This window comes from Bos mutus, chromosome 11 (genome assembly GCF_027580195.1).
Source record: "Bos mutus isolate GX-2022 chromosome 11, NWIPB_WYAK_1.1, whole genome shotgun sequence".
NCBI lineage: Eukaryota > Metazoa > Chordata > Mammalia > Artiodactyla > Bovidae > Bos > Bos mutus.
This window is the reverse complement of record NC_091627.1, coordinates 94,991,785-95,006,347: the sequence shown is the minus strand read 5'-3', so window position 1 is coordinate 95,006,347 and position 14,563 is coordinate 94,991,785. Positions and strand designations below refer to the sequence as shown.

The following is a 14,563-nucleotide window of genomic DNA, read 5'->3' as shown; positions in this document are numbered from 1 at the left end:
TCCAGAACATGACAGTCCTGCAAGGCAGGACCAGTACTACTCCATGTTTACAACTGGAAACTGAGGCATATAAGCAGTGTGCCCAAGGCCCCGAGTTGGTAATAACGGAGGGGCTCTGTATTCACAGAAGGATTCGAGAGCCCTCCCAGTCCACCCCCACCTTACCGTCAAGTGAGAAGGCACAGGTCTGGACCCCAGAGGGCTCCTTGCTAATTTGCCAGTGGGAACTTTCCAGTGTGTTCCCCCAGCCCTCCTCCTTCATGGGGAATCCATGTCCAATTCACAGGGACCTTCTGAAGTCTGCCTTTGTTCTCCAACCCAGAGCTGAGGTCAGGTGGGGATGGGGGCCTATAGGCCAGCAGTTTGGGTAGGAAGCTTCCTTAGGAGCTTGAGTGTGAGAATGGGGAAGCAAGGTCTGGCCTCCCTTCTGAGCCCCGGTCCTGTCACAGGGAGTGTGGGCTGTGTCCTGGTGGACCCTGGAGCCTACAGGTTAAGGCTTGGCCAAGGCCAACTCAGCCAGGCTGTGCCCAGGCAGCGATGGGCCCATCTGTATCCCTGCCGCAGATATTGGGGGTGCTTTCCCCTTTCCTTGTAATTCGGAGGCCCGTGTCATAGCCCCTGCTCTCAGGGAGCTCTGTTCTGGGGAGGCAGATAGAAACCCAATAACCAAGGAATGTCAGGTGCAGCGCAGCTAAGATGGAAATAAAGCAGGGTGCTGTGCTGGAGCTCACCCAGGGCTGTGCCAGTCGCAGAGGCCGCCCTGTGGCGTGTGGGGCCTGGTTTGTTTTGACCTTTCTGGCCCTACCCTCTCTGGAGGTTGGGGCTCTGGGCTCCAGGCCAACGTGGCCAGCTCTGTCCTCCCCCAGACACACACACACACACACACACACACACACACACACACGTGCTGGTGCCTAGGGTCCCTCAAGGGAGATGTCCAAGGTCCAGTCTCCGGGCCCGTGGGCTTGGCTGACCTGGGGATGATGAACGTCCCTCCCGCTCTGACAGCCAGTGTTCCCCACCTGGGAGCACTTCCAATCCCGTTTAATGAACCTCTTGTCTCCCCACAGCAAGAGGCAGCACCTTTGCCAAGTGCCCCGCCCGTGGCCCTGCCCGCTCTGTCTCTGTCTCTCTTTGTGCCTCTCTCCCTCGATTCCTCTGGGCTCTCCCCCACCCCATTCCCCTCTCTTCCCCCCGCAGTTCCCCCGGGAGCTTGGGGGGCTGGGGAACCGGGCAGCACATACAAGCCGGAGCCATTGTTCGACAATCTGTTTTTGTCTTCATCTTGTTGGCAGGCGGCAGGAGAGGAGCAAAAGGTTAATGAGACACTGTGCAGCGGGATTACCGCAACGGCGAGCGGCGGGCGGGCGAGCCAGCCGTGGTGACAGGGAACTAATTAGGAGCAGTTTAACAGGAGGAAAAAGTGAGATCTCCTCTTCACCAACTGTCAATAATTAGCTGGTTTGGTGAGGTTGAAATGTGTCCACAGGAAAAGGTGGGGCTTTTCTGTGGACGAGTCAGGCTCGGGGGTCCAGGGGCCCCTGGGGGCTCTGTCCTGTCCCTAGGTGGAGTTCAGGCTGGGGGCTGCCCCACGTGCCCTGGGTATGCCCTCCTCACCTCTGCCTGGCATCCCCCCACCTCAACTCTCTGTGTGAGTTTGGGCTTCACCCCAAGACCTCCATTTCCTTTGCCACAAGATGAGGGGTTGGAAGTAAGCTTTCTCCTGGTTCTGTCCATTAAGATTCTGGAAGTGAACCCATGAAACTGGGCCCTGGTACTGGAGCCAGGAGAGCCAATGGCGGGCTGTAGGACCTTAAGTCAGATGCTGACTGTAGGGTGCTTCTCTGGTAGTGTGGGTGCACCACCCTCTGGGGCCAGGCATGGCTTGTGAATGGTGCTGAGTGGCGAATGGGCAGAACCTTCCTTGGAACATGCCTTGGGGCCCCTGGACCCTGACTCAGCTCCTTAGCCCTCCCCGCAGCAATAGGGGTGGGAGCACAGGAAAGAGTGGCTGGACTGCTTCTATAGGGCCGGGGGCTCCCCAAGTGTGTACATGTCTCTGTCTCTCCCCTGCACCAGCTTCGCAGGGTCTGTGTGGGGCCAGGAGTCCGGTTCACCAGCAGCGAGGGTTGCATGTCTCTGTCCCTCCCCCGCACCAGCTTCGCAGGGCCTGTGTGGGGCCAGGAGTCCGGTTCACCAGCAGCGAGGGTTGCATGTCTCTGTCCCTCCCCCGCACCAGCTTCGCAGGGCCTGTGTGGGGCCAGGAGTCCGGTTCACCAGCAGTGAGGGTTGCATGTCTCTGTCCCTCCCCCGCACCAGCTTCGCAGGGTCTGTGTGGGGCCAGGAGTCCGGTTCACCAGCAGCGAGGGCTGTTGCCCTGTGGTTGCTACTGTGGATTGTTGGTTTGTTGGCCCCGACACCTCAGCAGGGAACCCCCCCTCTGCCCCTCCAGGCTCTGCCAAACACCTTGACAGGAAGAAAAGACATCATCTGAGCCCCCCAGGGCTTCCTGCTCAGAGCTCCCCCATCAGCCCTGCTAACCCCCACCCTCTCCCTCTCAGCCGAGCCCTTCCTTAACTCAGCCCTGGAGGGCCCAGGGCACCAGAAGCTCAGGGCCTCCCATGTCCTCACTCTAGTCACCCTGGTCTCAGAGATTGGCTTTTAGAGCTCACGTGCATGCTCTAGATGAGGTGTTTGAAGGTCAAGCTTAGCCATGCCCCTGCTCACTCCCCTACTCCTCCCAGGTCCCCCTCCCAGCTTCCATAGTTAAGAAACAAAGAGGCACACCATCCCTGTATGGGAAAAAATATGGGTACCCCCAGTGGGTACCAGAGCTTCCACCATCTCTCTCCTCATCACTAGCCCCAAAGTAAATGATAGCAACCAGCTTGGCTGGAAGCTGTGACCTGCCAGAAATAAATGTCTCTCCTAGCTTGCCTCTTTTTCTCTGAGAAAGCCTTTGAATTCCCAACCAAGAATGGAGAAGAGTTGGGAATGAGCTCAGGTTCATATTCAGGTCTTTCCAGGTGGAACTAACGGTAAAGGACCTGCCTGCCAATGCAGGAGACGTAAGAGACATGGGTTCGATCCCTGGGTCAGGAAGATCCCTTGGAGGAGGGCATGGCAACCCACTGCAGTATCCTTGCCTGGAGAATCCCATGGACAGAGGGGCCTAGTGGGCTATCCATAGGGTCTCAAAGAGTCAGACACGACTGAACTTAGCATGCAAGCTGTTCTGGAAGAGGTTCCTTCTCCAGGAAGTCCTCCCTGATGAGCCCCACTAGGATCTGTCTCACCCCACACGTGTAGACTCTGGTCACATGTTTCCTGCATCCCAACTCCCTCCCCAGGATGGTAGTACTGTCTCCGGGTATCGCTAAGGCTAAGAACTGGTGCTATTTAGCAACACCTAATGCAGAGCATGGCTTATCTGGGCTCACCTTGACTTGATTGCTTCCTGCTTTTCCCACTCTTCCAGGGCTGACACGAGACCAGAGCGATGTCTAGGAGGCATCGTGTCCCTCTTAGGTCCACCAAGATTGACCATCTCCCAGAGCAGGTGTTTCCTCCCCTCCAATCTCGAATCCATTTCCTACTTTGCTTGGAGATGTTTGTTTGGGGCTTTTCTCCTTTACTGCTTTAATCAGTCCCTATTGAACTCTGAAGCGGGCTATTTTTGCCATCAGAAATCTGCCGCCTCCCCGCCCGCTGCTTTCTTGGAGTTTGCCCACAGGACCCCCCAGGAGGGATGGATGGGGATGGCAAAGCCGCTCGGAGCCCAGGAACGCCAACGCCACCTGTCACGTTGCCTGTTCTGCACACCCCCACCCCAAACCTGCGCGTGCACGCAAGCCCACACACGGGCACGTGCACGAACATGCACACACGTGCCCTGGTGACAGGCGTCAGCAGGGCCACCTCTCAGGCCATCCCTCCCCAGTTCTTTCCAGGACCTTCTAGAACACCTATCTAAATAGAGGCCAGGAAGGAAGGAGGCTTGGTTATGCAAAGCTTTTGCGGAGACAATTAAACGGGTCAGTATATGTGAAGTGTTGCGGGTGTACCTGGCCCACAGCAAGGGCTCAGTCCTGTGAGCCGTGAGGAGACACAGGTAAGCAAGACCTAGGCTGGTGATGGGATAACCATGGAGTCCTGCCTTCCTTAAGCAGGTTTTCTAAGCCTCCAAAGGGTTCTCTCATCCATTTCTTGGTATTATCCACATTGCAGCCCCAGGAGTAGAAAATCTCCCCACCACACATACGGGGAAACTGAGACCTGAAGAAGATGGGGGCGGTAGAAGGATTCTGAGATTGGCCCACCAGGGGGCCCCTCAGGAGCTCCAAATGGGGAGGGAGCTCTGCACATTCCCTGGATGCACATTGCCTGGCGGGGGTTGGGGGGTGGGATGGAAAACATAACATAAGATTCCCAGACTTGAGGAGTTCAGTTTGGTTCAACTTTTATCAAGGACTGACTATGCACAGGGTGACCGAAACTACCCTGAATGGCTCACACTGACGTGGGGGGCGGACCCAGGATTCACAGCTGGTAAGAGTACGAATCAGTGCGTAGCTGGGGGTGTGATGGAGAAGAAACAAGTGCCCGGGGCACCAGGGGCGACAGCAGTGGGTTTGGTCTGAGAAGATCAGAGGAGGCTTCCTGGAGGTGGCAGGCAGCCTTAGCGGATTAGGCCTCAAAGCTTGAACACATGATGGAGAGGAGTTGGTGGATGAGGAGGCAGGAGAAGGTGGCAGAAGGCCTTGAGTGTCCAATCAATGAGTCTGACATTCATTGGGAAGGCAGTGGGGCCCAGCGCCACCACTGGAGGCCTGACCCAGGGATCTGGGCTCAGGCCCCAGCTGCTCCCAGCCCTGGCCTAACACCCCTGTCCTCTGAGAATGCTCAGGGTGATGCTCAGGCCTGGGTGTGCATATCTAAGCAGGACCTGAGATCTGCCCAGCCTTGGTGAGAGAGGGTGGTTTGCGGCTGCCCAGTGGGCAAGTTGGTTCCATACTTGGCAGAATTGGACAAGTTGGTGCCGGCTTGGGCTTTGGATCTGTGTCAATGTCGCCACCACCTGCAGACCCTCAGAGGCCCAGACCCCTGACCAGGAGCAGGAGGCAGCTTTGAGCCATGTCACAGGGTCATGCGTATCACCCCACCCCCTGCCCAGTGCCTTTGAAAGGGAGGCAGAAAAGCCACCAGAAGAAAGGCAAGGAGGAGGAACTTCTTTGTAGTAGGTAAAAGCCCCAGAGAATGGGGCACAGACTGGGGATCCAGTTTCCTGTTTATGTCTCAGCACCTTAGCTCCAGGTTCAAATATGTAAACTATCTGCTGGCTGCGGGCTGCAGGTGTGTGTGCTCCCAGGCTGCAGAGGCAGAGGTGGCCCCACATACATTCCTGCCTCTGCCCCCCATCCAAGATGAGCCAGGAGACAGAGGCGAATAGCTCAGGGTTAACCCTTCCAGCGCCACCAAGGAAGCCCATCCGGCCGCTCTAGGGTGCTCCGGGGCCAGTGGGCCTGGGAGTACTCTGGGGAGGCTGGTGCTTCCTGCTTGCTGCCTCTGACCTTAGATGTAGCTGGAAGTCTGGGGCTATCTGCTCCAAGGGGAGCAGAGTCTGAGCTGGGTCTGGAGACTAGGGTGGGGCCTCGGCTGGGGAGGGCATCTGGATGAGGCTGTGGGAGCCAGGGTGCAGTTCTGCCTGGCAGTCCTTGAGTGTGAGCAGGACAGCACTGCTCATCTCAAGGCAAAGTGGGGCTGTTCCCAGCAACCCATTTCTTCTTGACACCCCCAGTTCTAGGGTGGGGTACCATCAGCCAGTGCTGCTGGATCACTTCAGCCAGGGCTCTGGCTCCCCATCCTAGACATCCCTTCTCTTGAGGCCCAGGCTGCTGGTGGACAGGCACCTGGGGAGGGGTTTGTCAGATGAAGGAAGGGACCCATAGGTTCCTGCAGGCCCCCTGGGCTGCCTGCACTGGGTCACCCTTCTCCCTGTGGCCACTCCTTGTCCAGCCTTCTTTCTCCTTGTCACCTCCCCAGAGGAGGCCCTTCAGAGCTTCTCTGTGGTCAAGCCCCTGCCCTTGGCCCCCTCCCCAGGGATTCTAGTCTTCTGGGCTGATGCTAGTGGCCTCTGCTTGCTACACTCACTCCTCTCACTGGGCCTTGGCCTCTCCCTCCATCCACAACCCACCTGTGAGCCAGTGTGGCCATCACACCATTTGTTCTGCTGCTGACATAGCACGTGAAGCAGGGGGAGCCCCAGAGAACACATTCCCGGTCTCTACTTCGGGGCCCTGGAGCTGGTTAGCTGCCCTCCCTCAGTACCTGAATCACATTCATTTACCAGCACAGCCTTGGATATGATTTCTGTGGAGGAGACTCAGGCCCACCCCACCCCCCACCACCAACCGCAGAGAGGTGATCGTCAAAGGGTGGGTAGCACAGAGGTCCCTGCCCCGGCCTCCCCTGCTGGGCCCAGTGGTGAGGACCCCCAGTGGTCCCAGCATCCGTGAGTCCACGAGATGCTGGGGCATTGGCTCAAGCCCCAGCTATGGTCAGAGAACTGGAGAGGCCTTAAGCAATGACCAGTTGAACTGGCCCGTGATAGAAGCGAGAGGCTAAGTGAGGGTTAGGAGTCCTCCTGGATTCTAGGGGGTCACCAGATCCCACCCAGATCCCGGTGCCAAGACCAAAGACTGAAGCCTCTCAGTCTTCGCCGGGGCCGTTCTGTTTGCCTGATGTCCATGCTGCTGTGGTCTGTGGTGCCCTCCGTCACTGTCTCTGCTCCTTGGGCTGGACCCCCAAGGCCACCATCATGGGCTTGTTCCCTACACCCACCCCTCAAATGTGCCTGTTCCCTCGGCCTGGCGCCCTCCCCTGCCATCTGCTCTTCTGGGCAAGCTCCTCTACTCCGGGGCTTCGACTGTGCTCTCACATCCAGGGCTCACTCTTCTGCCCAGGGCCCTGCCCAGAGCTCCACCCCCAAGACCTGCCTGCCTCCCCCTCTCCTCAGCCTGGGAGACCCAAGCCTACCACACCCCCACTCTGACCCGCCCCCCACATTCCCCTCCTCTGAGAATGGCGTCACCAGCCACCCCGGCTCCCGAGCTAGAATTAGGAATCATCCAGTGCACAGTCATCCTCCACACCTCCCTCTCACCCCCACGTGGAATTGGTCATCAACTCCTATGGCTTTTGTCTTCAGAAAGGATCCCCGCACACCCTCCCGTCAGCCCCCACTGGCGGCATCCTAGGGAAGACCTGGCACCTTTCTCTGATGCCTGAAGCTGCCGCCTCACTTACTCCTCCATCCCACCCCCACCAGCAAGATGGGGATCTTGGACCACCCCTGCTCAGAAGCCTCATGGCTTTGCCCTCAGATAAAATGCTGACATCTTCAAGTGGCCTACGAGGGCCTGCCTGTCCCAGCTCCGCCTCCATTTCCGCCACATTCCAACCTGTCCACCGTTGCCCACACCAAACATGCCATGCTGGCCAGCTAATGCTTTTCTCTTCCCCAGCAAGCTTTTTCTGCCCTCTCTCATCAAAACGCCCATTTCTTCCTGGCTTCCCTCCCCTGAGAAGTCTTCCTTTCCTGTTCTTTCATCGGTGCATGGTAACCCCCAATGCGTGGTAACTCCTCCCCAGTTGCCATGGCACTTTGTCTCTCTGGAACCCATCTGCTTTCCTGTCTGACTCCTCCCCTAGACTTGAAGCTTCTCAAGGGCACGGGCTGGTCTTGTCCATCTCTGTGTGCCCAGCCTGGTGTATGGCGTTGGCAGCCATAAGCATCCGCTACTTAAGAGCCGACTGAATTGAAATGAGAGGAAAAGCCTTAGATGCCATCTGTCCCCAAGTGCCTGCTCCTGAGTTGAGGGCCTCGACCACCGCCCTCCCCGGCAGCCTTCCCATTGCCTGCGTCTCCCCCCTGCTTCCCTCCTACCTGCTGTCCTCAGCTCAGTGGGGAGCTGGAGGGGGGAGCCTGGGTCTGCGACAGCTCCACTGAGAGGATGAGGTCTCGGTCTCCACCAGGGCCAGTGCTCTCCAGGGAACGGGCCGAGGAGGCTGTGGCCCTGGCCCGTGGTCCTCCACCATGGTGGTGAGCAGCCTCTCTGATTTTAATGCGGGACTCAGTGCTTCAGTGAAAGCCGGCATGGGAAGTTGCTAATAATGGCACTAAAATAAAATATGCTACATCTGTTATGGGTAGCAGAACAAAATTAGCTGCTCACACCTCTGACATCCAAGATGTCTTAACTTAAAATACTCCTTGGCTTACTTTACATCATTTACTGATTATATTTAAAAGAAATACAATTTTGCAATTACTGTTCTTTCCAGCGTGATATCTATGCATCATTTTCCTTTTATGTTTATATATTTCTCCTTCATTAGTGCAGTCTGAAGGGTGATTAGGATTCTTCAAACATTTTACAGAGGTTAAACGTTGATTAAGATTTAATTATTACTGTAAATAGCTTGGAATGACATATGGTGCAAAAGCCTGACATATGTGCATTTGAATAAATGAAGTGCTATTTCCCAGGATGCCTCAGTAGCTGTTTAACAGCTTTCCCGAAGGGTTATGTTACACCTCATGGTAAGATTGCTGGGATGTTATATTTTGTTGGTTTTTGCAGCTGAAAGCTAAGAACAGTTTTCCAGTTTTTTAAAAACATTGAATATTTTAAATACCTAAATTGTTTTGCACAAATTTTTGCTAATTTGTCTAACTAGGTTAAACATTTTCAAAAGCATTTAGATTTTTAAGCGTGGGCGCTGTGCATTGTGTCAGTGGCAGCATGGGGACGAGGGGAGCCGGTGGGGCGGAGAGGACTCGGAGGCCAGCAGGGTGTGCAGGGAGGAGGTGGTTCGAGGAGAGCGGGTGGGGACGAGGCCTGGGCCCTGAGCCTGGTTCTTGCCTCTTTGGCCTTCTCAAGTGGGCTGTGTATCGGGGTACCAGAGACCACAGGGAGAGGGTCCCTGCCAGCTGCAGTCCACAGGGACTCTTGTCTGGCCTCAGACCTGAGTTCTCCGAAAGCTGGGCCAGGCTATGGCACCTCCTGCCTGCTCCCCAGGGCTGCCATGTCTTGATATATAGCACGTACCTGGGACCAGGCTCAGCTGAGCTGACTGGTGCTTCCTGATTCAACCCAGGGCAGGGGTCAGGCTGGGGCTCCTCACGGAGCCTCCCTCCTGGCTCCCTCAGGTTTAGGGGCTCCGGCATCCCCACTGGCTCAGCCCCCAGAGCTGTGGGTCAACATCCGGGCTGCTGTGGGGACTCCCAGGGGACCCCGCCCTCCCAGTACTTTCTGCCTTTCTTCTTTCCACTCATTGACTCAACACTTGAGAACACCTGCTGTCTCCCGGCCTTGAGGAGCAGGATGCACAGCAGCATGCACTCGCTGCCTCATGGAGCTTGCGATCTACCGTGGGAAGAGGAGCAGGAACAAGCAGTCAGCCTCAAATCATGTGCTACAAGTGTACAGAGGGAGGCAAGTGTGGGGCTGGAGAGGTAGCCACACCCAGCCTGGATGAGGGAAGATATCTGAAGCAGCGGCCTGGAAGCTGAGCGGAGGACCAGGGATTCAGAGTAGGCCAGGCGAGGAAGAGGCAGAGGGGCAGCTCAGGCAAAGACTCGGGGTGTGAATAAGCCAGTGTATCTGAGGCACTGTGATAGGCAGGTGTGCTGTGTCTCCAATCCCACGGACAGGGTGGCGAGAGCGAGGCAGGGTCTGGGTCCCTGAGGGCAGTGGTGCAGGTGAGCCCTTTCATAACAAAGAGAGGCATGATCGGACTTGCTGCTGAGAAGGCTCACCCTGGCTGTGGTGGAAGAGGGGCTGGAAGGGGTGAGACAGTGAGGGGAGGGAAAGAGAGTGGAGGTCTGGAAGACCTGCGGTCCCTGGCCAGAGCACCGTTGGACGGTGGTGTGAAGCTGGGGTCGGGGAGGAAGAGACAAGGAATTCAGTTCTGTTCTAGATGGGTTGAGTAGAAGTACCTATGGAGCTGTGCGCAGGGAAGAGGGACCCCCAGACCCTGAGAAGCGTCCAGTAGGTGTCACAAAAAGGGAGCTGGCAGTAAGCTTGGAGAGAAAGACTTTTGTGGAGGGGAGTGGAAACAGAAGCCAGGTTTGCAGTGGGCTGGGAAATCAGTGGGAGGTGAGGAGCTGGAGCTGCCCTTAAAGGAGTGGACAGTGCCTTAAAGAAGCGAGGTTGTTATGGGGGGAGAGAGCCCCAGTGGTAGCAGGAACACGACCTGGGGTAATGGAGGGTGTCAGATGGGAGGTTCTCTGCTGATGAGCAGGAGTCCCTGAAAAGGTGGGCAACAGGGTGGGCCATCTGGCAGTGGTCTCCAGTGTGGGGTCCTCCGGGGGCAGGGATAGCCACAGTGGGGCAGCAGGAGGGCAGATCCGGAGCAGAGTGAGAACACAGGTAGGTCATGGGTTTGACAAGAAGCTGAGGGGTGCCTCGTGAGGCCTTCTGTTTTCACTCCAAGGTAGGAAGATGAGTGGGAAGCTGAGGGCGGGGAGGCTGAGGAGAGCAGAGGAGGCTTTAGGCGGCCTCTGCGGAGAATGGGAGATGGAGCTGACCAACCATATGGCCCAGGGGTGGGGATTTTCTGGCCACTGTGAGGGTCAAGCCAAAGTCAAGGACAGTGAACTCTGAGCAGTCTCTGCTAGGTGGTCAGGTTCAAGTGGGGAGAAGGTAGATGCGTGATGGAGCTGCTCCTTCTGCCAGTCAGGCGTGAAGGGCCTTGCAGCTTGGAGAGGCTCAAGTGGTGGCCTCTCACATCCAGCTGGAGGGGGAGGATGTGAAGACAGCTCTAGAGAGTCTGGGGCTGGGGTCGGTGGTCTGAAAGCAGATAGGAGAGTGAGGAGGGTGCTTGGAGGGACAGAGGATGGTGGGGTGCAAGAGGGTGGGGTTTGGATTTGAGTTTGGGTGGAACATCCCTGGGGACGAGGTCCTTGGAGATGAGGGAGACGGAGAACTCAGAAGGTAGGACTTTCCCCTACATGGACGTGCTGGCAGCGGGTGAGGTACAGCTTTGGCTGGAAGGGGTGTCGTGAGCCCCTAAGCAGAAGGGCAGGAAAAGAGGAAGATGCGTCACGAGGTGGCACGCATGGGCCCTGGTTGGGGGCCGGGGGCAGAGGAGAAGTGGCAGCACCAGGAGGTCCTGACCGCTGCTCCCAGCTCCCCACTTGTCCCCTCCCTCCCGTCCCCTCACCTTTCCTCTCTGCTCTTACTCTCTCCTCAGATCGAAACAAGCCAGTTAGAGCCTGAGATCGCCCAGGCCACAAGCAGCCGGACAGTGGTGTACAACAAGGGACTGTGAGCAGTGGCCGGCCGGCCTGGGGACAGAGCGTTGTCCAGGCCCGGAGTTGGGGGCAAGGAAGGAGTCCTGTGGGCTGCACCTGCAGGGAGAGACAAGCTGACCCCCACCCCTAGTCCCAGGCCACCTGGGGGAGCACTCCCCCCACAGTGGTAGGGAGACTAATCTATTCATGAATTAACATAAGGGAGAAGAATTCTGACACATTTACTATAAAAAATAATCAAGTGCATTTCTGGGCCTTACGTGGGGTTGTCAAAACTCTACTTAGCACAATTATGTGTGAAGCTGAAAAATTGTAGAGTGCCCACGGGGTAGGGTTAGGATCCTTTTATACTTGGTTTCTTTTTTATTTTTAATCAGAATCAAGCCTTGGTTACAGCTGCCCAGAGGCAGCAGGTGGTGGGAAGAGGAGAAGGCCTGGGAGCTGGTGGTCCTGGTGGCTGGGCTGCTGGATTTAAGATGCTACTGAGGCCAGGCCCGATGGCTGCCTGGGCTGGGGAGGGGAGGCAGGCAGATGAACCAGCTGTGAGGAAGTTCCTCAGGAAGTGGCCCAGGAAGTCAAGGGGCACTGGAAGATTCCTTGGGCAGCTGGCTCTGAGTGTGGCCAGCCTGCATTCACGCCTCTCCTGCAAAACCAGTTCCTCTGCATGAAGCCCAGTGACACACTTAGGCTGTTGTCACCCTACATGGAGCCCTCATCCACGTGGGACCCGAGATGGTTCCGGCTCCAGGCAGGAGGCCCTAAGAAGGAGCAGTATTTGGCGGAAACTGTGCCTGCATTCTGGCCTCTGTGGGAAGGTCTTCCTTCCAGGCACAGGCTGGAAGCAGGGTGTTGGGGCCGAGGGTGGGGCTGGAGCCAGGCTGCCTGCTGTCATCTCCAGCCACCAGGTCGGCTACCCAGCTCATCATTTCCCGAGCAGGAGGGTCTTATGCCCAAAGCCCAGATCTCTAGGCATCGACCTGAGAGTGTCAGCCCTGGAACAGCGGGCCCTGGCTCTGGCACTCATGGGCTGTGTGACCTTGGACAAGTGTACTCCCTTCACTGAGTCTCCACTCTCTGTCTGGAACCAGAGGACTGTACGGAGGCGTTCCCACCTGCTGTTTCAGCTAGACTTCATCTTTGCCCGTCCTGCTCAGTGGCTGGGCAGTCCAGGCACATCCCCAGTGTGGACACTGGACTGGGAATGGGGCAGGCTCCTTCGGAATGGCCAGCGGTTGGCCTCAGCACCGGAACCTTGCCCTTCTGTATGTGAACATCCTGGGAGCACGTGACCTTTGCCAAACACCTCACAGTTCTGGAGCAGGGGGCAGAGTGCCTGCCTGGGCCTGCGTGTGCACACGTGCCCGTGCCATCGCCTCTCACTGTGCACAGGTCTCTGAGGCCCCTTGCTGCTGGCTCCCACTGGCAGGCCAGAAAGAGGAGAGCTCTGCAGGAGCTTTGCAGAGGGAAGCAGGGCCTGCGGTGAAGATGAACAGGATAACCCCCCTGCCACACCCCCGTCTGAAAGGCCCAAAGAGGAAGCCTGGCCTCCAGGCATCCCTCACCTGGCCCTAGCTGGAGTGGAGCCTTTGATATGCTCCCCTGGTGACTTCACCCTGAGAGAGAGACGTGGCCAGAGATGAACACACACAGGGGCAGGAAAGGACAAGTGCGGGGCAGAAAGTGTGTGGCCATGGGCGGCTCTTCCTGTCTTTAGGGCAGGGTGGTTGTGAGGTGGGCCTCCCACAGGCATTGACACCGCGTACCCCCAGAAGCCCCTGCTTCTCTCTCCTCCCAGCCAAACCCTGATGCCCCCCAGCTAGCTCTGCAGGATACTGCTCTGAGGGCTCCTCACTTTCCAAAGGAGCAGCCCATCAGTAAAGGCAGAAGGCGGAGACAAGCATGGAGGGCATGAGCAGTGTTGGACGGGCAGGTGGTTTCAGCTAATCCCCCTGTAATGGGAATGTGCCAACTACTCGGGGCTGGGCATGTCTGGGGCCTCTCTTGAAAAGCTCACTTCAAGCTCACCTTGCCCCACCTCTCACAGGGTCTTGTTCTTTTGCACTTTACCTTGGGACCAAAACTGCCCACCCCAGCCCCTCTCCCATCCCCTCCTGGGCCCTGGCAGAGACGGGGGTCTTTCCAACTCGGTCTGTGTGCTTGCTGCCCCAACCCTGGGAGCCCTGTGGCCTCGGCATCTCATATCCTACTTACATTGTCTCCTGGGTGATTTCTGGTCATGCTCCCAATGCAATTTCATGTGAGCTAAGAGGGTTTCTCCTGGAGAGAGGGGAGTGAGGGGTGGGTGGCAAAGGATCCTGATAGCTCAGGGTAATAGTGACAGAGATTCAGGTGGCCATGCTGCTGAGTCCTGGTCTGGCTGCATTAAATACCGTGAGGGTAAACTTTTGGTCAGCATCCACCCTCTACCCTGCTGAGGCCAGAGGACAAGAGGCCTCGTGGGCAGACTGGTTCATATCTGGAATGGAGGCTGAGGCAGGACCTACTGAGGGCAGGGCCTGGCCCAGCTGTGCCATAGCACAGGGCATGCCTGCTACTGACTCTTGAGCCCTGATGTCCCAGCCTACCCTCCTCTGGTCACTTCAAACATTCCCTCAGGCTGGGGATACCCTGCTGCTATCCCAGAGAGTAATCTGAGCGCGCAGGGATTAAAAGCCCAAGACGTCGAGATGACCGACCGGCCCCGTTTCAATCCCTGACTGTGAGCCAGCGGGTCTCCTGTCCTGATGGCCTGAGAGGAGAAGGGCCGGGGCACGGAAGCAAGGTGGTTTTCCAGCCCTGGGTCAGAGTGAGCGAGGCACCAGCACACATGCTGCGTTCCCTCCCAGGGTACTCTGCAGTGTCTTTTTAACCTTCTCAGAAAATTTCTCAAATTCTGTGATTTCTGTAATACTATTGAGCTGTGGGCAATAAATGATGGATTTAAGGCATCAGGGCTTGGCTTTGTGAATTGTGGGTGGGAAGGGTGGGGGTGGGGAAACAGTGGCAACCAGCCAACAGCTGACTGAGAATTTTGTGGGAAGGCCCTGAGGACGGTGCAAACCTATCCTCTAGGAGGGTCAGGCCTGCTGGGAGGCCCATAGGGAAAGAGAGACAGAAGGATGGAGGAGCAGGAGAGGGCAGAAAGCTGGACGAGGGGGTGAGGTGAAACTCTGCCAAGGGACCCTTTACAAAGTGGGTGCTAAATGGAGCACCTACTAAGGGCCCACTGCAAGGAAATGAGTAGAA

At 57.0% G+C, this 14,563-nt stretch overlaps 1 protein-coding gene across 2 annotated transcripts in view; it reads left to right on the top strand.

Moving 5' to 3' along the window:
* Nucleotides 1–14,259, top strand: part of SFXN5 (sideroflexin 5) — a 130,357-nt gene extending 116,098 nt beyond the window's left edge. For both annotated transcript variants that reach the window (XM_070379804.1, XM_005901331.3), the window contains one exon: nt 11,257–14,259. In XM_070379804.1, the coding sequence (XP_070235905.1) occupies nt 11,257–11,275 (19 nt within the window). In that variant the 3' untranslated portion in view covers nt 11,276–14,259. The remainder of the gene's footprint in view (nt 1–11,256) is intronic.
* Nucleotides 14,260–14,563: the final 304 nt, after the last annotated feature.